Source organism: Trichosurus vulpecula, chromosome 5 (assembly GCF_011100635.1).
Source record: "Trichosurus vulpecula isolate mTriVul1 chromosome 5, mTriVul1.pri, whole genome shotgun sequence".
In the NCBI taxonomy this organism is placed as follows: Eukaryota; Metazoa; Chordata; class Mammalia; order Diprotodontia; family Phalangeridae; genus Trichosurus; species Trichosurus vulpecula.
Window position 1 is genome coordinate 192,455,127 of NC_050577.1, and position 21,134 is coordinate 192,476,260.

Genomic DNA, 21,134 nt, shown 5'->3' on the forward strand with positions numbered 1-21,134 from the left:
GTAAAGCTCATCAACCTTTGCATCACAAATGATGGAAATCCTTTTGAAGATGTTATTTGTTAATATTCCAATTAAATAAAATGTTGCTGAAAATTTAATTAATTTCATTTTTGAAAATATGCATTTTTGCCTATGTGTCCAGACTTTAGGAACACCCTGTATAAGTCCCTTTCTCTATCTCCTAGTACCTACTCCCTCATTCCTATCCCTCAACTCACTACCACCTCCCAACATCCCACGTTAAAGCTAGCCACTCCTTCCAAGGGGCTCTCTGGAAAAAGTGCTCCATAGATAACAAACTTTCATCATAAATGTTTTACTTTCCTACTCCTTTCAACTTCTGGCTCTTACTGAGAACTGGTTCCCTCCTAATGGCACAGCTTGCCTAGCCACCCCTTCCAGTAATGCTTGCTGTACTCATTACCCCCAAACTCACTAGTCAAGTGGGGATATTATTTGCTCCCCATCACTATTTCCAGAATCTCCCTCTGCTGCCTGCATATCATATCCCCTCTAATAGACTGTGGGACAGGAGATAGAATGCTAGGCCTGGAGTCAGGAAGAGTCATCTTCCTGGATTCAAATCCAGCCTCAGACACTTAGTAGCTGCATGACCCTGGGCAAGTCACTTCACCCTGTTTGCCTCAGTTTCCCCATCTGTCAAATGAGCTGGAGAGAGAAATGGCAAATCATTCTAGTATCTTTGCTAAGAAAACCCCAAATAGGGTCACAGCGAGTTGAACAAGACTGAAACAAGTCAGTAACAACAGTCTACAAAGGATTCCTCTAACTAAAACCCTGTGAGGAAGGTAGTACAATTGTTACTCAGTGAACCAGCCAACTAGTACTTATTAAACTCTTATTAAGTGCCAGACAAAGACAAAAGTGAACCAGCCCTTGCCCTCCAGGAGTTTACATTCCACAGAGGGAGACAACATGTAGATACATAATTATAGAATATACACAATATATTAAAAAAATAAATACAAAGCAATTGGTAGGGAGATCTCTAGTAGCTGGAGAACCTGGGGGGAATGAAGTGCTACTTGAGCTGAGTCTTAAAGGAAGGAAGGACTTCTTAGAGGTAAAGGTGAGAAGAGAGTTCCTTCTGAGGATGGGAAAAGTCCATGCAAAGACAAGAGATGGGACATACTATGTCATATGAATGGAAGTGCAGTTTGACTAGATCAGAGACTCCATGGAGTAGAATCATATATACTATAGCTGAAAAGGTAGGTTGGAGTGGAGTGGAGTGGAGAGAGATAAGAGGCAGCTAGACCAATTAGGAGGTTACTGCAAAATTCCAGGCGGAACCAGATGATCGGGGGCTGAACCAGTGCGGTGACTATCGGATAAGGGGATAGATGTGACAGGCAGAAATGAAATAAAAAAAAACTGAGAATTGAATTGATATGTGTGTGGTGAGGGAGACTGAGAAATTGAAAATGACTATGAAGTGGCAAACCTAGGTGACTGGACCTATGGTCGTGCCCTAATTTTGGAATACAGGCAAGGTTCAAGAGAGAGATAATTCCTATTTCGGACATGTCGACTCTGAGTGCCCTGCGGGTATTCAATTTGCAACAACCAATGGGCAGTCGGTGATATGAGTCAGTTTAGGAGAGAGAATAGGAATGGATATCTTGATGTGAGAGTCATCTGTACAGACATGTATAGAGAAGCCATGGGAAGTGATGTGATCGCTGAGAGGGAACGAAGATGGAGATCCAGGAAGAGCCTTAACCCACAGCTAAGGATGATCCACAAAAGAAGATGGAGGAAATGTCAGACAGGTAAAAGCACTAAGCGAAAGCAGGGTCACAAAAACTCAACAGTGTCCAATATTGCAGAAAGGTCAAGAAGGACTAGGCACCTAAGAGATCATTGGTAATTTTGGAGGCAGCAGTTTCTGTTGAAAGTCAGACTGAAGAGTTGAGAAGTCAGTGAGAAAAGGAGCAGAGGCCACAAGAGCAGAGGACAAATCATAACTCCCTGAGGTTCAGTTTTCCTATCTATAAATACAATGGAAATAGGATTTGCAGTTCTCAGGCTTACCCAGGGATTAGGAGGAAAGAACCTTATAAATCTTAATGGGCTATGGAAATGGGTTGTTAAAATTATTGGCAGTACCATCCTGGGAATGTTATTTAACATAACAACAACAATAAACATAACGGCTAGCATTTATAGAGTGATTTAAGATTTGCAAAACATTTCACAATTATTATTTTATCCACCCAGCAACCCTGGGATGTTGGTGTAATTATCTTCCCATTTCACAGATGAGGGAACTGAAGAGAGTAAGTGATTTGCTCATAGTCAAACATCTAGTAAGGGTCTGAGGCTCAGATCATCATGATTCCAAATTCAGTGCTCTAGCCACTGTTCCAAATGAGACTAATGTTCAGAGAAGTTTAGTAACTTGAAAAAGGTCACACCTCCCCCCAGTCCCCCATGCTTGCAATCTAGACATCATTCTGAACTCTTCAGTATCTCTCACTCACCAAATCCTATCTGTTTCTGAAGGTCTATTGTTTTCACCTTTGCAACGCTCTTGAACATGCCTCCTTCTTTCCTCTGATTACAGTCATCACCCTGTTGCAGACCATCATCATCACCTCATGCCTGGACTACTACAATAGCCTACTAGTGAGTCTGCCTGTCTTAAGTCTCTTCCTACTCTAGTCCATGCTCCATTCAGCCAGCAGTTCCTAAAGCACAGGTCTCACCATGTCATTCTTGTACTGAAAAGCCTCTACTGGTTCCCTTTAATGTCCAGGATCAAATATAAAATCTCATTTGGTGTTCACAGCCCTTCATAACCTATGCCTTCTGCCACTCCCTCATACAAACACACAGCTTTCCCATCTTCTTACACTCTATACCCCTGCCCCCATGTACTCTTTGATCTAGTGACACTGAGGTCTTTGCCATTCCATGAACAAATCACTCTATTTCTCTGTTTCAGGCATTTTCTTTGACTGTCCCCCATGTCTGGAACACTCCTCCTCACCTCCACCTCTTGACTTCTTTGACTTCAAGTACTACTTAAAATTTTGTCTTCTGGGAGCAGCTATGTGGCGCAGTGAGTAGAGCACCGACCCTGGAGTCAGGAGGACCTGAGTTCAAATTCAGCCTCAGACACTTGACACACTTACTACCTGTGTGACCTTGGGCAAGTCACTTAACCCCAATTGCCCTGCCTTCTCCCCTCCAAAAAAAAAAATCTTATCTTCTGCAGGAAGCCTTTCCCAACCCCTCTTGATTCTAGTGCCTCCCTTCTGCTAAGTATTTTCTATTTATCCTGCATACATCTTGTTTGTATATATTTATTTTCTTGTTGTTTCCCTGCCCCTCCCCTTAGATTGTGATCTTCTCAAGGGGAAGGACTATCTTTTGCCTTCCTTTGCATCCCCAGCATTTAGCACAGTGCCTGGTACGGAGTAGGAGCTCAATTAATGTTTACTAACTAAAGACAATAATATTCCCAAATGATGATAATAATGATAATGATAATAACAATGGTCCTTTTAGAGATCATGGGATCACCAGTTTTGAGGATTGTAAAAGTTGTCTGAGACTTCTTGATGCAAGCTAGAGCCAAAATCTCTTTGAACTACATGTTTTTAAAATCTCTGCCTTCATCTGAATGGATGCTGGCAGGAAGCTGATACACTGAGCAATATTTTCCACAACGTTTTGTCAGTTGTGGAGACTTTCTGGAGCCTTGCTGCATATAAATTGAGACTATCAATTAAAGCAGTCCATCACCACCAATATATAACTTATGTCCTTGCTATTTCCTGCTAGAGAGAGGAAGTCAATGCAGATAAGTTCAAAAGGCTTGCTAGTACTTATATTTTCCAAGTAAGCAACATGAATTAGAAAAACTTTTGTTTGCACACAAAGGGTCTAAGTTTCATACTTTTTGGTATTATCTGTGGCCCTCTTGGACCGGTAATGTTTTTTCATCTAAAGTCCTTTCTTAACCGATATGTCCAAAATTATCTGTAGAACTTCATAGCCATAGAGTGATATGCCTTGGGTAGCAACAATTGTTTCCTGGTACTGTGAGTGGAATTAGTAACAGTTCAACGTAGTACTCCTTCGATCAGCTCCGACATCTGCCATTGTCTCAATGGGAAAGTGCCTGCAAAGACTGGTATGACTGCTTTGCCATCACCACCACACTTCTTGGTCCTTCATGTTTGGTGTTCAGTCATTCAATCACGTCTGACTCTTCATGATCCTGTGAACCATAGCATGCCTATGGCAAAGATATGGAGTGGGTCACCATTTCCTTCTCTGGTGGATAGAGGCAAATGTGAAGTCATTTAACCTAGAATCATGCAGTTAGTGTCTAAAGCCAGATTTGAACTCAGATCTTTGTGACTCCAGACCCAGTGCTCTATCCACTGAGCCACCAGCTGCCTCTATTACTTCATGCAGCTCTTCATTAACCACCTGATCTCTTGGCCCAGACATCCACAGAAAGCTAAAGAAGGTTGGTTTAATGACGTGAGATTCACAAATGCTACTGGTATGCATTCTGATGGAAGTCCAGGCTTTCAGCTCTACTATCATCTACTTGCAGTCCAGCTGTTTGGGAGCTACATACAGCATTCACTCCCTTCTTTAGGCACTACCACAGCTTTGGTGCCTTGTAGTCTTCTGAACAGGGCATCTGCATCTGAAACGTTAGTATTTCCTGAATGGTAGTGAATGCACCATGAATAGCTGGTGCTGCCATCAATTCATCGTCCAGACTGGGGCTTATCAAAATATGTCAGGGGATTGTTGTCAGCCCCCATTTGTAATTTTGCTCCATACACAGTCTCAGTGGCAGCCTATTGCAAAGACAAAGACTCTGGCTTGTGGATGGAGTATAATGCATGCTGCCTAAACCTAGGCTAGCAAATGCAACTGGTTTCATGTGACCAGCACTTTTTTGGTACAGGACTGCTCCCAAGTCCTCCAAGCTGGTATCTGCATGCATGACAAATGTCTTATATGGATCAGCATAGGCTAACAGCAGCACATGTGTGAGGCAGCAGACCAAGACTTTAAAAGCTTGTTCACATCTGTCTGTTCAATGGTCCTCAAAGTGCTCTGCTGGTTTTGGAGAGGAAAAAAAAAACCTTTGTGTTTGTGTTTCTGCTTATTTGCCTCTTCAATCATATATGCTTGAGTGAGGTCATTCAGTAGTTTAGTATAGATTTTAACAAATTTTTGGTAGTATCTACTAAATCCAAGAAGTCCTCAAATTTTAAAGATTCCTTAACCATAGCCAAGTCGAGTGGTTTTATCTTTTCTGGGTCCATGTTCCCATCCAGTTGTGATACAATGTGACCCACATACTGATAGAAATTGGAACTTGTCAAATTAAAGATTCAGGCCATTTTCTTTTACCTAATCCCACACTTTTGTAAAAGCTGTTTATGTTCTTCTAGGGTCTTCCCAAAAATGACGATATTAAGGTACACCAACACTTGAAGGTAATTCATGTCTCCACCTACTTTCTCTATCAGTCTTTGGAAGATGGCTTGTGTTCCTGAGATGCCTTGGGACATATATTTGAACTGGTAAAACTCACCTAGAAGGATGAAAGCAGTCTTTTCTTAACTTTCTTTGTGATAGGAATCTGGTAGTAGCTGCTGCACAAATCCAACCCAGAAAAAACATTGGCTGCCTAATAGATAACTGAGGACATCCTGAGTCCCTGATATGGTGTACTGATCCACTTTGGTCCTCTTTTTCTTTCTTTTTTTGCCATTTTTAAATAGATTTTATTCTCCAAGACAAGAACTGAATTTCCACTTGTTTACAGTACTGATAAAGTGCAATGTTGTTCACTTTTCTCCCTCTGCACACACTCAAGTACTCAGAACACCCAGATTTACACAGTAGCATAAATGTTACTTTTAAACAGCTACTGCTTTGGCTACAAATTTGAGTCCTTCAGTTTTTGGAACGCTGCATGGAATGCTTTCTTTTGGTGTGTTTAGTCGACCTCATCAATGGTGGATCCAGAAGAAGCACCTCCAGATAGGGCTGCTCCACCCCCTGAGAACCTACCAAGCATGCCTCTTGGCATGCCCCCTGCACTCTGGTACAGCTTAGTAATGATGGGGTTGTAGACTTCCAATTCTTTCTGCTGATGCTCAACTTCTTCCTTCTCAGCAGTCTGGTTCTTATCCCACCAGTTGATTACTTCATTATACTTGTCAAGGCTCTTCTATTTGTCTTCATCACTAATCCTGCCTTGCAGTTTTTCATCCTCTATGGTGGCCTTCGTGTTGAAAGCACAAGATTCAATCAAGACAATTCTTGGAAGGTACCTTGTCTTTCTGCTTATCATCCTCAGCCTTGTATTTCTCAGCCTCCTGCACCATGCGCTCAATGTCTTCTTTGCTCAGATGTCCTTTGTCATGGTGATCTTATTCTCCTTGCCTGTGCTCTTATCCACAGCAGAAACACTGAGGATGCCATTTGCATCAATGTCAGATGTTACTTCAATCTGAGGAACACTCCTGGGTGCTGAGGGGATTCCTGTGAGCTCAAATTCACCAAGCAGATTGTTATCCTTTGTCATTGCTCTCTTACCTACATAAACCTGAATAAGCACACCAGGCTGGTTGTCTGAGTAGGTGGTAAAGGTCTATGTCTGCTTGGTGGGGATGGTAGTATTACGTTTGATCAAAACGGTCATAACTCCACCAGCAGTTTCAATTCCAAGGGAAAGAAGAGAGACATCCAACAGCAGCAAGTCCTGCATTTTCTCAGATTTATCTCCAGACAAAATGGTAGCCTGAACAGCTGCACTGTAGGTAACAGCCTCATCAGGATTGATACTCTTGTTGAGCTCCTTGCCATTGAAGAAGTCTTGTAGAAGCTTCTGGATTTTGGAGATTCCAGTGGAGCCACCCACCAGGACAATGTCATGAATTTGCGATTTATCTAGCTTGGCATCTCTTAAGGCCTTTTCCATGAGCTTCAATGTACCACGGAAGAGATCAGCATTCAGCTCTTCCAAATTGACTCAGGTGATCGATGTATAGAAGTCAATACTTTCATAAAGGGAGTCAATCTCAATACTCGCCCGGGTACTGGAAAAGAGGGTATGCTTTTCACGTTCACAAGTGGTGCAAAGACAGTGAACAGCCCTCTTGTTCTCATTAATGTCCTTCTTGTGCTTCTGCTTAAACTTGGCAATGAAATGGTTGACCATTACGTTGTTGAAGTCCCTTCCACCCAAGTGGGTGTCTCCAGCTGTGGACTTGACCTTAAAGATGCCATCTTCAACAGTAAGAATGGAAACATCAAAAGTACCACCTCCAAGGTCAAAGATCAACACATTTCTGTCAGCACCAAACTTTTTGTCCAAGCCACAAGCAGCAGTTGGTGCGTTGATGATTCAAAGCACATTGAGACCAGTGATGGCTCCAACATCTTTGGTGACCTGACATTGGGAAACATTGAAATAGACTGGTACTGTGACCACAGCATTTGTGACAGTCTTCCCAAGGTAAGCTTCAGCAGTTTCTTTCATCTTGGTCAAGATCATAGAAGATTCTTCTTCTGCATAGAAACTTTCAGTCTCCCCTATGTATTCCACTTGGACCTTAGGCCTGCCTGTGTCATTCGCCACCATAAAAGATCAATGCTTCATGTCTGACTGTACAGCTGCATCATCAGATCTGTGACCAATCAGATGTTTGGCATCAAAAACTGTGTTGGTGGGGTTCATTGTAACTTGATTCTTTGCAGTGTCACCAATAAATGTCAGTGAAGGCATCATAGCTTAGGGTGGTCCTGTTTCCTTGGTCATTAGCAATAATCTCCACTTTCCCATGTTGAAAGACTCCCACATAGCAGTAAGTGGTGCCAAGATCAATGTGGGTCCCTTTGACATAGTTCCTGGGGAGTCGGGTGTCATAGCTGACTGCTATGGAGGAAGAAGGGCTGCTGCTGTGCTGAGTAGACCTGGTCCTCTTTTTCAAAGTCCAGTGGTCTATATACTTATCTTATTCATTCATATTCATATCATATCTTATTCATTCATATTCTTTGGTACCATCGCTATAAGAGATAATTGACTCTGAGATGATACCATTCACCAGCACGTTCTTGAGATGTTCTCTGAGGTCATCCATCACAAAATGATCTTTCTAGATCTCTTCCCAAATGGTTATGAGTAAGTGAACTGGATTTTGTGATTTGTTGCCTGTGTACCTCTTCCAACCTATTCAAGAACACACCTACTCTCATGCTAAGCTTCCACTTCAGTTGCTTCTTTTATTCCTTTGGCACCAAGGAATCTCCAGAGGCAAATGTCTTAGAGTCAACTTCAGTCTTTGAAGGATGCCCTTGTGATGCTCACTGTTACCATTTGCCTCTGTCCTCCTGCACACCTCCTTACAAGCTGCATGGATGGTCAAAATGAGTCCCAGCTTGTTTGTAGAATACTGCTAGTGTTCAGAACAGATTGGAATTGGTTCCCATTGAAGCGTTCACTCTATTAACACATAAACGGTCTGACAAACCAGCACCAGAATCTCTGTTACTTTATTGACACCAGCAATATCTTCAGAAAAATTCCAAAACCACTTCAGTGTATCAAAAGTTTGAGTACATCTGGGATATACCAGACAGTATACTCATCGCCAAAGCCGAAGTCTACAAGGGGCTGTATAACTATTTTCTTTAAATCTTTCTCATAAAATGAGTGGTCAGTTGCACTCCACTGTCTAGGAGAGCAATGCAATGCATAGTCTCAATTTTCAGTCACCTCCATGCAAGGTCCTAGGAGTGCAGGAAAAGAGCTACTTGGAATTGTTTATGAGAACACTGTCAGTGCTGGTAGGGAGTGGGGCAAACTCTTTCCTTGACCTCACCTACTTTTCTCTGAAACTAGCCCTGTAGTACCAAGTACCAGCTTCTGAAGTACCAAGGTCCCATTCTGTTCACAAGTGATTTTAGCCTGTCTACAGCCATTTCTCCACAGTGGTAGCAGAGGTCAAGTCTGCCTTCCTGATATTCCCCAGATGATGGTGTGTGTATAACAGTTTCTCATGGACTCTGTTCCCTTGGTCCGGTACTTTTCTCGGGAGATCAGTGTTGCCCCTGAATCTCTAACAAAGCTTTCTTGTAAGCTTCCATTTCAATTTTTTCTTCTCTTGTTCCATCTTATATCTTTGATCTATATTTTCACATGAATTTCTGAACTATGTGCATGTGGGATGTCAGGATCCCCAGGCCAAGACCACTCCTGTCTTTTCACTTCCATATTTTTACTATTAGGAGACACCCTGTTTTCCAGCGCCAAGGCCCAGCAAGCAAGCCGTGCCCTGACCTTGGCATAACAACAATCCTTTGTGCTCACCCTCTGCATGAACTCTCCTGCAGCAAAATCACAGAATTGTTTCACATTAGCCCCAGGTGGTCCCTGAGCTCAGAGAAACACCTGTAGGAACCACTTTCTGGTTATGAAGCCCTGGTATTTTCCTCATTGTTGCTGTTATCCCCTCATTGACATGGCTACAACTCACTACCTGGTGTCTTTGACTAGACATTACTATATGTATTCAGACTTAGCACCACTATAGTGGGTCTCCTAGGTACCAGAGCAGACCCTGGCACATGTGTCTAGTTTCCCTTCTCCAACAGAATGAAGAAGGCTTTTTGCCTATAACTTCTGTGAGCTCTTTGGTCATTTATTTTCAAGATTTGACAGGGATTTCCTAGTGGCTCTCTTTTGAGATGCCCCTTGGTCTATTTTCTGCATCACTTATGGTATCATAGCTCTTCAGAACTAGGTAGGTTCTGCTTAAATTCTTGGTTGCCCAAATGTAGTCAAGTGGCTAGGTAGAACAATGGATAGAGTGCTGGGTCTGTAGTCGGGGAACCTGAGTTCAACTCTAGCCTCAGACACTTTACTAGCTGCGTGATCCTGGCGAAGGCACTTAACCCTGTTTGCCTATTTCCTCTTCTGTAAAATGAACGGGAGAAGGAAATGACAAACCACTTTATTGTCTTTGCCAAGAAAACTCCAAATTGGGTCACAAAGAGTTAGACACAACTGAAACAACTGAACAACTGAAACAGATTTTTTTTATATTTGAGGCCTGTGTGCACTCACTCCAACATGACCTGGTCCTTCATGTGAAGCATTACTGCTCCAGGTTTTATTAATTTCCATAATTGAGCATTCACACAATGCACAGTCAAATGGCTTTGCACCTCTGTGCTGATATGTAGGTGCAACCAATGTGAAATATGCATGACTTAGTACTTGACTGTCCCCAAATAATTTTTTTCTAGATTTTTGTAAGCACTTTTGCCATATCATTGCTGGGATCTTGGAATCAGACTTCTAAAAAGTGTAAAAGCATTTCCACTGAGCTCCCCACAAGCCAGTCCCTCTTCATTATATTAGAGGTCATCCAACTATATAGTGCCATTGACTCCCATGTAACTCAGATTTCCATGTTTGTTCCCTGAGGGGATATTGTACCTCTTCCGAGAAAGTTCATAAGTTGGGCTAGATGTGTTTCTCTGCCAAGATTTACTTTGTCCTATGCCTGCCACCAAACAGCACTTTTCTGCCTGATTCAATTGGCCTTTCTCCTTTTCACTTTGAGAAGATGGAATTGGTTTTGTTCCAACACTGCCTTCTATGAGGTTCCATTGATTTGTCTTCCTGGAACCTAATGGGCCTGTCATTGGCTTGTGTGTCTGATGTGACACTGACATCAGTCTCAAGGGAGATATCCTGTCTTGGACATCTAGACATACGTAGAGGCACTCTTTGCCTGATGGAATATAGCCTCACCATCAATAGCATATTTCTTGTCTGCTGCATCCAGCCAGGAATTTTCCTTAACCTCTTCAACAGACAAGAACTCAAATGTCTTTTCAAGCTTGATTCTCCACTGCTTTATTTTACTGTCCCCTTTGCTCACTAAAGTCATCATTTTATTAAAAGCCTCCTCTGCATCATATGAGTGGGGGAAGGGAGTCCCAAAACAATATCCAATAACTGTTCACTATTTGAATGTTTTTTGATAGCTTTTTACATTCATTGTCACATATCTGTAAGTGGCTAATTTATGGTCCTCATGTCGAGTAAAGCCTCATGAGAATGAGTCCTTTTCAGCTCCTCATGTCATTACCACGTGAAGGATTAGAAAAGAGGTTTTTTGAATATTTAGAATGGAGGCATTGTTGGCAAGTAGAGGAATCATGACACAGTGGGAAAAGTGCTACATGTGGAATCAAAGGAACTGGGTTCACTATCACTATCCACTATTCCTGGCCCCCAAAATAGGCCCTTCCTTTTAACAAACAATTATAGTGAAGCAAAACAAATTTATACATTGGCCATGGCTGAAAATGAGTGTTTCGTTTTACACCTCTAGTGCCTAACCTCCCTGCCAAGAGGTAGGACGAATAAATGTCTCATCAAGAATTTTCCTGAGTCACAATTGGCCAGTGCGTTGATCAGAGTTCCAAAGCCTTCCAGAATTGTTTTCCTTGACATTATTGTGCTTATCATATAAACTGTTAACATTCTGCCCATTTCACACAATCTGCTATTTCTTATGACACAACAGTATTCCATTACATTTTCATAATTTACTCAGCCATTTGCCAATTAATAGTCACCCACTTTGTTTCCAGTTTTTTGTGACAATAGAAAGTTCTGCTATAAATATTTTTATGATATGTGGGTCCCTTGCCCTCTTTCTCTGATTTCTTTGAGTCCTAGTAGTGATGTTACTTGGTGAAAAGGCACATGAAACTGAGTATCATTTTTGGTATAGTCCCAAAATGTTTTTCACAATGATTGGACCAATCATAGTTCCTCCCACAGTGAATTAGTGTGCCAGTCCTTCCATAGCTCTTTCAAAAATTTTCCTTTTTCTTTTATGTCATCTTTGCCAATCTGATGGGCATGAGGTGGAACCTCAGTTATTTTAATTAGCATTTATCTTATTTATTAGTAATATGAAAATTTTTGACAGTTGTTGACAACTTGCTTTCTTCTTTTGAAGACTATATATTCTTTGACTATCTTGTGGGGAATTATACATACATCATACATATGCACATTTAGATATGTACACATGTATATACATGCACATATATACATGTATATGTATGTATATACATATACATATATGTATGTATTAGAATCAGACATTTATGGGAGAAATTTGCTACAAAAATATTCCAACTGTCTCCCTTCAGATTCTGATTGAATTTTTTGTCGAAACTTTTTCAGCTTTGTGTGATAAAAATTTTCCATTCCTTCTTTTATGACTATCTTTGTCCCTTGCTTGGTCAAAAACTCTTTCCCTATCAGTATTTGTGCAAGTTTTCTCCTTCTCTTCTCCTCTAATTTGATTATGTATGAACTTTTTTATACTTAGGTCATATATCTATCCAACATAACCCACAGGTGGTAATGTAGTGGCTACCTGCAGACCTCCAACATGGGAGAAACCCATTATCGCCCCAGATAGTCCATCGCATTTCTCAATATTTCCAATTATTAATAAGCTTTTCTTGACATCAAACCAAACTTTGTTTTTTTGCAACTTCTACCAGTTCTTCCTTCTTTCTTCTTCCAACATAATAGGTCTAATCTGTCTTCTTTATGAGGGTCCCTCAAACATCTCCATAGTAACAATCCCCAGATCCTTTCTCTGATCCTCGAATGACCATCTTAGATTCTCTCCTTTGCAGAGACTCTATCTCATCACTGTCCTTCCTAAAATGTAGATCCCAGAATTGAACACAATATTCCCAATGTGATTTGACCAGGGCAGAGTAAAGCACAATCATTTCTTCATTCCTGAAAGTTATATTTCTCAATGAAGCCCAAGATTGTATTAGGTTTTCTTTTTGGTTTTTATACCACGCTACTGATCTATAAGGAATTTGAATGACAGTGACCATAGAAAACAGAGAAAGCTACAAGAAACCATAAAGATCCTTAGTCCGATCCCCTCATTTTAAATAAGGAAAGAGACCAAAATATGAATGGACTTGTCCATGGTCATACAGTTAGTTTGTAGCAGACCTAGGCCTTGATCCTAGGTTTTTTTTCACTTGAATTCCTGAGTTCTTTTTATGAAAATAATATAGGATCCTGAATAAGACTAAACAGATCTGTAAACATAAGCCTAACAAGTTATTTGCACAGTTCCCACCCAAGTTTTATTCGTTAGGTGAAGATGAGTTCTTACTCATTTCCATATATTCGGGAGTCAATCCAGTATATGGCTCCAAGCTATAGTCCAGGTCCCACTGCTCAGGCTGCTTTAATTCCATAGAGTCAGTTTCTCCAGGCTCTGTCTCATCCTTCAGCTTTCGGAATAGTTTCTTGAGTTTTCTGAGGACAGAAATGGGCCAGTTACCAAAGGCTACATGTAAGAATAACAACTCATGTTTATATGGTGTTTTAAGCTCTGCAAGTTGGTTTCCTTACAAAAACCCCATAAAAGGAAGGCAATGCAAGCATTACTATTCCAATTTTGTATGAGAGGAAACCAAAACTCTCAGAGGCTAAATGGTCATAACTTTGAACCCTCTGATTCTCTTTTGACTATATCACTCTGGGGCAGGGACTGCCCTGCCAGGATTTCTATCTTTCCCATTCCACAGAAGAAAAAAGAACATGAGGATTTAAGACAATTTTCATTGTTGGAAAGATAGAAATGAATCCAAAGTTTGCCTTTCTTTAAAAAAGGAATAGAGTAGGTGGGGATTGTCTTTACCAAGGTAGGGATGCTTAGTTGGCAGTGCTTCAATCTTTTTTTTTTATTTCTTTCCACTTAATGGTATTTTATTTTTTTCCAACTACATGTAAAGATAGTTTTCAACATTCATTTTTTATGAGATTTTGAGTTCCAATTTTTTCTCCCTCCTTCCCTCTCCTCTCCCCTCCCCTAGACAGCAAGCAATCTGATATAGGTTATGCATGTACAATCATGTTAAATATATTTCCACATTAGTCATGTTGTGAAAGAAAAATCAGAACAAAAGGGGAAAACCATGAGAAAGAAAAACAAAAAACAAAAAAAAAAGTGAAAATAGAATGTTTCCATCTGCATTCAGACTCAGTTCTTTCTCTGGATGTGGAGAGCATCTTCCATCACAAGTCTTTTGGAATTGTCTTAGATCATCATATTGCTGAGAAGAGCTAAGTCTGTCATAGCTGATCATTATGCAATGTTGCTGATACTGTGTACAATGTTCTCCTGGTTCTGCTTACTTCACCCACCATCAATTCATGTAAGTGTCTCCAGGTTTTTTCTGAAATCCACATGCTCATCATTTCTTATAGTACAATAATATTCCATTACTTTCATATACCACAACTTGTTCATCTATTCCCCAATAGATGAGCATCCCCTCAATTTCCAATTCTTTGCCACCATAAAAAGAGGTATTATAAATATTTTTGTATGCGTAGGTCCTTTTCCCATTTTTATGATCTCTTTGGGATACAGACCTAGAAGTAGTATTGCTGGATCAAAGGGTAAGCACAGTTTGATAGCCCTTTGGGCACAATTTCAAATTGCTCATCGGAATGGTAGGAGCAGTTCACAACTCCACCAATCTTTCCACATCTTCTCCAATGTTTATTATTTTCCTTTTTCTGTCATATTAGCCAATTTGATAAGTGTGATGTGGTACCTCAGAATTGTTTTAATTTGCATTTCTCTAATGAGTAGTGATATAGAGCATTTTTTTCATATGACTACAGACAGTTTTAATTTCTTCATCTGAAAATAGCCTGTTTATATCCTTTGACCATTTATCAATTGGGGAATGACTCGTATGCTTCAAATTTGACTCAGTTCTGCTTTCCTTTTAATCTTTGTTGTATTGGTTTTGTTTGTGTAAAACCTTTTTAATTAAATGTAATTAAAATTACCTGCTTTATATTCCATAATGATCTCTATGTCTTGCTTGGTCATAAATTCTTCCTTTCCCCATAGACCTGACAGGCAAACTATTCCTTGTTCTCCTAATTTGCTTATGGATCAGCCGTCATGTCTAAATCGTGTACCCATTTTGACCTTATCTTGGTATAGGGTATGAGATATTGTTCTATGCCTAGTTTCTGCCATGCCAGTTTCCAGTTTTCACAGCAGTTTTTGTCTCTCTCGGATGCTAGAGTCTTTAGGTTTAAGAGCTTCAATCTTAAATGGTGGCCTAATCTAGCTGATGCAATTTCTTTGTAAAAAGCCCAGGAATGGCATAAAAGGCATTCCTACCTAGATAGGAATTTAGCTGGAAGACCTCTGAAGTCTCTCCCAACTCTGGGATTCTGTGAAATCCTTATGAAAGTTGTTCCAGCAAAGGTTGGAGTTAAGTTTAAGGTAGATTTCAATCTGCCTCGTGTGAGTGTATGTATGAGTTGATGGTGCTGGTTTTTTTTTTTTTAACTATCAGCTAGCAATTCACTCCTGCTCAGGGCCCACTTCTGTCACTGTCAAGTCATCTGATCTTCAATAGGAGAGTCCACGGATCAATCAATCAAACAACAAGCATTTATTAAGTGCTTAATGTTTCAGACTGTGCTTTGTCTATGTTCTAGAAACATAAGACAAAAATAATCCCTACCTTCAAGAAGCTTACATTTAATGATTGGGAGGTGGGGGTGGAGAAAGTACATTAGATTCAGAGGGACCTGTGTCTTATTTAAGCTATACCTGTTTTAAAAATATCAAAAAATGGATATGAAGGAGCCTTGAAAAAGGCTCATAGGTGGCTTGATCATTCATGAAGTAGTGGCTAAATCGGAGTCACAGGAGGTGATTTCAGATCCTAACTAACATCACTATTCACTACATCTGTAATCAAGCAAGCCTATAAAGAGCCTTATGAATCCTGGTTCTGTCTTCCATTGTGTTTGTCATCACTATGTCATAAAAGACATGGGCCTCTGTTAACTCATCTGCAAAATGAGGGGCTGGGATTGCTTAATTATTAAGATTCCTTTAACTTTTGAATCCTATGATTCTATGATTCTAACGAGGATGCTGAGCTACTGAAAATATATGTTTGAACCTCTGCAAGCCACGTTCCTTCTGCTCCCTGAGCCATAGCCCAGAAATCTGGTCTTAAGCAGTAGAGATTTAAGTTAAACATAAAAACTTTTTGACATGTTAACCTTGACATGTCTAAAATTAATTCATTATCTTTCCCTCTCCCAAAAACACCTTTCTTTTTTTTGCTAATTTTACTATTACTATCAATGGTACCACTATCCTTCCAATCATCTAGGCTTACAACCAAGGTGACATCCTCAACTCCTTACTCTCTCTCTCATTCTATATATCCAATCAGTTACCAAGCCCCTTCCTACTTTTCTAGTTTTCTTACATCTTACTTTCTCCCATGTGCTCTATGAACTGGCAACACTGGCCTTTTTTCTGGTCCTCACACAAGATTATAATATTCCAAATCTGAACATTTTTGCTATCTGACCCCATTCCTGGAACGCTCTCCTCATCTCCATTTCCTGGCTTCCTTCAAATCTTAGCTAATGACCCACCTTCTGTAAGAAGCCCTTCTTAGTCCTCCTTAATCTTATTGTCTTCCCTTGGATATTATCTTCCAGTTATCCTGTGCTTATCTTATTTGTACATTGTTGATTGCATGTTGTCTCTCTATTAGATTGGGAGCTCCTCAAGAGTTGGAACTGGTTTTTTTTTGTAGCCCCAGTACTAAGCACAGTGCCTAGCACATAGTAGGTTCATAATAATAATAATAATAATAATAATAATAATAGCAATGAGCTTAATACATATTTGTTGACTTGACTAATGGATGTCCAATAAGAATGTGTTTAATGGTGCAATGAAAAAATAACTAACATACCCTTCCTCACCCCTAACCCCCAGCTCTCTCCAAAAATTTCTTTGGCGTCAGGAAAGAGTAGCTGCCACAAGGAAATTTTAAAAATACCAAGTCTTTCCAGAGCAGGAATTAATAGAAATCCTGTAAGTTATAACATACAGATGGGATGTTTGGAAAACTCCAGATTATGATTCTGATCATATGATACACTCTCTCATTAAAATGATTTCTTTGATATTACCCCCCTTTTCTTTTCATTTGTGCTTTCCTGTCCCCTTTTAATGACAAGTTCCTGAGAATTTCCTCTAGAAGGCATGGAAATTTTGATCTCACACTTCCTCAAGGGGTTGTCCAAATGTAGTAGTAATGGCAGCTTTAGCTCAATCCTTGCGATGCTTGGGGTACATGTTATATAAAACTGGAACTCTAAAACTTGGGATTTTGCTATCTTGATTTTCAATAAAGAAGACTAAATAATCCCTCTGATTAGAACTGCAGACTCTCACTGTTCAAAGAGACCAAAAAGGCCATCAAGTCCCAACCTATATGGGAACAAGAATTCTCTCTATAATATAGCTGCAAGTGTTTATCATACCCAGTAGGACTCTCACTCATATAGTGCTAAACACTCTGCCTCTCTTAAAGCAGGCTAAGATTTTATTATTTTTTGGGCTGCCATATCACAATGTTAATGCATATTGAACTGCAGTACTCAAAATCTCCTGGATATTCAGCCATACCTCTACCACTGAGTGCTTATGCAGTTGATTTTTTGAGCCAAAGTATAAGACTTTACATTTGTTTCTACTAACTTTTACCTTATTAGATTTGGATCAATGTTCTAGCCTATAAAGAGCCTTATGAATCCTGGTTCTGTCTTCCATTGTGTTTGCCATCTCTATGTCATAAAAGACATGTGAAGTAGAGATGCAGTAAGTTTAAGGGACCTGACTGAGGTCATAAAGCTAGTAAATGACATAGCTGAGACCGGGGTCAAAGTCTCCTGACTTCAAACTGCCTCTGTTTTTCACATTAATAACTATTTGGGGCTATAATCTGGGAAAGGACCACATTTCACTTATGACATATCACCTTTCTATCCTCTGTCACGAGGAACTGCCTAACAGAATGGTCCACTTAAGAAAGCAACTTTTAAAAGTTGCATTCAGCTCTTCTTCACAAAAAAAAAAAAATTCTTGGCACTCCAGAGAAAAGACCTATCCAAAAGTGGTATGGGCTGCTTTGTGGGATAGTGGGTTTGAGTCTTCAAACAGAGGCCTGTTGACCATTGTCAGGGTATTATGTAGAGGAGATTCCTGTCTACATATGATTTTTCTGCATTACCTCTGAAGTCTCTTCCAACTCTGAGATTCCATGATTCTATGGAAGTGCTTCTTTTCAAATGTGTTCCAGCAAAGGCTGAACTTGAATTTGGAGAGACTTCAAATGTGGAGATATGTGCATATTGCGGCTGCCTACAAGAGGTTTCTGAGGCTGGTCTGGCCATGAAGAGGGAAGTTCTAAGGTTAACATCACAATCTGTATTCAAAACCCATTTTGCTTCAAGCAGATGTTAGAACTACAATAATCAGATGTAGAAACACATGGGAAAAGGGGCAAAAATCATCCCAAGCTGTAAATAGCACAAGATTTGGTTCTTTCATTCTGCTTACCATACATGAAGACTTCTTTAAAAAATCTGTCGATACATGTTAGGCTCTGACCCTGAGTCTAATGGTCTGTAGTCCATGATGTTTATAATTATCTGACTGTCTGGACAGCATCTGCTACAGTTGTTTAAGGACATGAAACCAGTGAGATGCGTGAGTATGGATAGTCTGTAAGGACAGGACACACTACCAAGTTTTATCTATTATTACATTCTCATTAGCTGAATTGCTGTACTCATAGCACTTAATGACCCCAAGTTTATTGCCTGCCTTGCAACATTTTATTTTTCCATTCTGAGTTGAAAGTGGCAGCCACTATCTTCACAGGCATCTCAAGAACCAGACCCAGGACAAACGTGAAGGCAGCATGGACTAATGAAGAACTTTCCCAGATGGAATCTGGGATTCGATGAGGAGGCAAGGGGAGAAATGGAGGAGAGTAGATGAGATCACTTCTCAAGGTTACAGAACCCTTTGGTTTTAAATGCTGGACAAGAGGGCTCTAGTGGAATACCCCAGAGCTCTGTCCTTGGAGATGAGATTAGATAGATAGATAGATAGATAGATAGATAGATAGATAGATATAGATATTTATGTGTGTATAGATATATGCATGCATAAATACACATACATATGTATATATAATATTTTTAATTAATGCCTTGGATCAAGGTATTGATTGCATGCTTATTAAATTTGTAGATGATAGGAAGCTGAGAGTGATACAAACACGTTTTTTCAAGCACACTGACAGTTTGATGCATTCACTTTTTTTCTTTTTTGAAAAAAAAGAGACATTTGCTCATCTTTGGATCTGAAGTACCACCCTTTTTTTTGAGGTATTTGGGGTTGAGTGACTTGCCCAGAGCCACATAGTAATGGTCCGAGGCTAGATTTGAATTCAGGTCTTCTGACTCCAGGGCTTGTCATTATGCCAACCATCTAGCTTTCCCAACCCCACCACTTCTAAAAGATCACTGGAAACACCTCAGTAATCACATTCATCAATTTTTTTTCTACCTCCTCCATAAGACTGCTCTGAGGGAAGCAATCGGTAAGCTATAGAGTACCACATAAATTTGAAATATTGTTAACTTTTCTGTTCCTCAGTTTCCTCATTGTAAGATAAATGGTTGTAACCAGATAATCTGTTCTATCTCTCAAGTCTATGAATGTAATCTAATAATGTTTTTATTTCTCAATGTGTGTGGAATTCTCCACTGGAATGTCTTAAGAATTCAGGCACATACCCACACACCCACATCCATACAGACCCACACCCACACACCTCTTATTGTAATCCTGACTTGCTTTTAATCAAAGGTAACATAACTCTACTTTTCTACCCATCTCCTTTACCAGACTTGGCTCCACATGGCTTTTGACCGATGTAGAAAATCAAATCTATCCTCAAAGGACAAAGATTTAAGACTGTAGAGAACATGATGTAGGCTCTGAAGATAGTTCTAACGTATTTTAGGCAATGCCAATACCTATGGAATAAACTGACAACCCCTCAAGGTGATTACTTTGAGAGATATCACAGCACAAAAGAAAGGGCATCACATTTGAAGTCAGGGGGCCTGGGTTCAAAAATGGCTCTAGTACTTGATTGTGGGTCTGACCATGTCATTTGACTTCTATACACCTAAGTTTTCTCATGTGTAAGTGGAAAAAATAATACCCATTCTACCTACCTTATGGGGTTGTTGTAAGGAAAACACTTAAGGAACCTTAAATTGCTATGGTAATAGTTGTTACTGCCGCTCACTACTCAGCCGGGTACATAAGTCTTGCTATATTTCCTTGGAAATCAGTTCATATTATTGTCATGCATGCATCTCCTTATGAACCTAATTTCTGTTCATACCTCATAGACTAGATTCAGTTAATCATAAGATTTAGATCGCAAAGGGACCTTAAAAGTCATCAAATGCAACTCCTCATTTTACATATGAGGAAACTAAGGAAGACAGAGGACTGAACGGACATGACCGAATCATGGCTAATACCGTCAAGGGTAGTTAAAAATTCAGATGTTGACCCTAGGTCTCGTTTTCCTTCTAGTACCCCACGCACACAATAGGGCAATGCCAGCACTTCCAAAGGAAGGAGAAGAAGAACACAAAACCAAGCAGAAGATGTTTTCTTTGTCTCCTCTGCCTTTTCTGCCAGGAACAGAGATGTAAGACATAAAGGGACACAGGCAGACTCCTAGCAGGCAAGTCTTGTTTCTGGGAACCCAAACCCATATCTGCAAAGAACAACCAAGCATGAACCCTAGGGAGCCACTTTTTGCACGTATGTAGTGTAGCAGTAGAAGGCAGGGTTGATGGGAAGAAAGTCTGTAAGCACATAAAGAAGCATGACCCCAAGCATAATTTTCAAACATGCTGCCCTGACTTTGTAAATAGAGTCTACTGAACATAACAACCTGTTCCTGACAACTTAAGACCATTATTATGAACATCTGCTATTATTTTACTCTATAATACAGAGAAACATTCAGGGCCCACTGAAGCGGGAAGGGATACTTGCCCCTCCATTAAACGGCTTTAGACTACTCATTATTTGAGATCTTGTGTCCAG

General features: G+C 40.1%; 1 protein-coding gene across 1 annotated transcript in view; it reads right to left on the reverse strand.

Annotated features, from left to right (window-relative positions):
• Positions 1-21,134, reverse strand: part of ANO2 (anoctamin 2) — a 536,951-nt gene that overhangs the window by 75,890 nt on the left and 439,927 nt on the right. Inside the window, exon 19 of the mRNA XM_036759072.1 lies at positions 13,251-13,396. Coding sequence (XP_036614967.1) covers positions 13,251-13,396 — 146 coding nt within the window. The remainder of the gene's footprint in view (positions 1-13,250; positions 13,397-21,134) is intronic.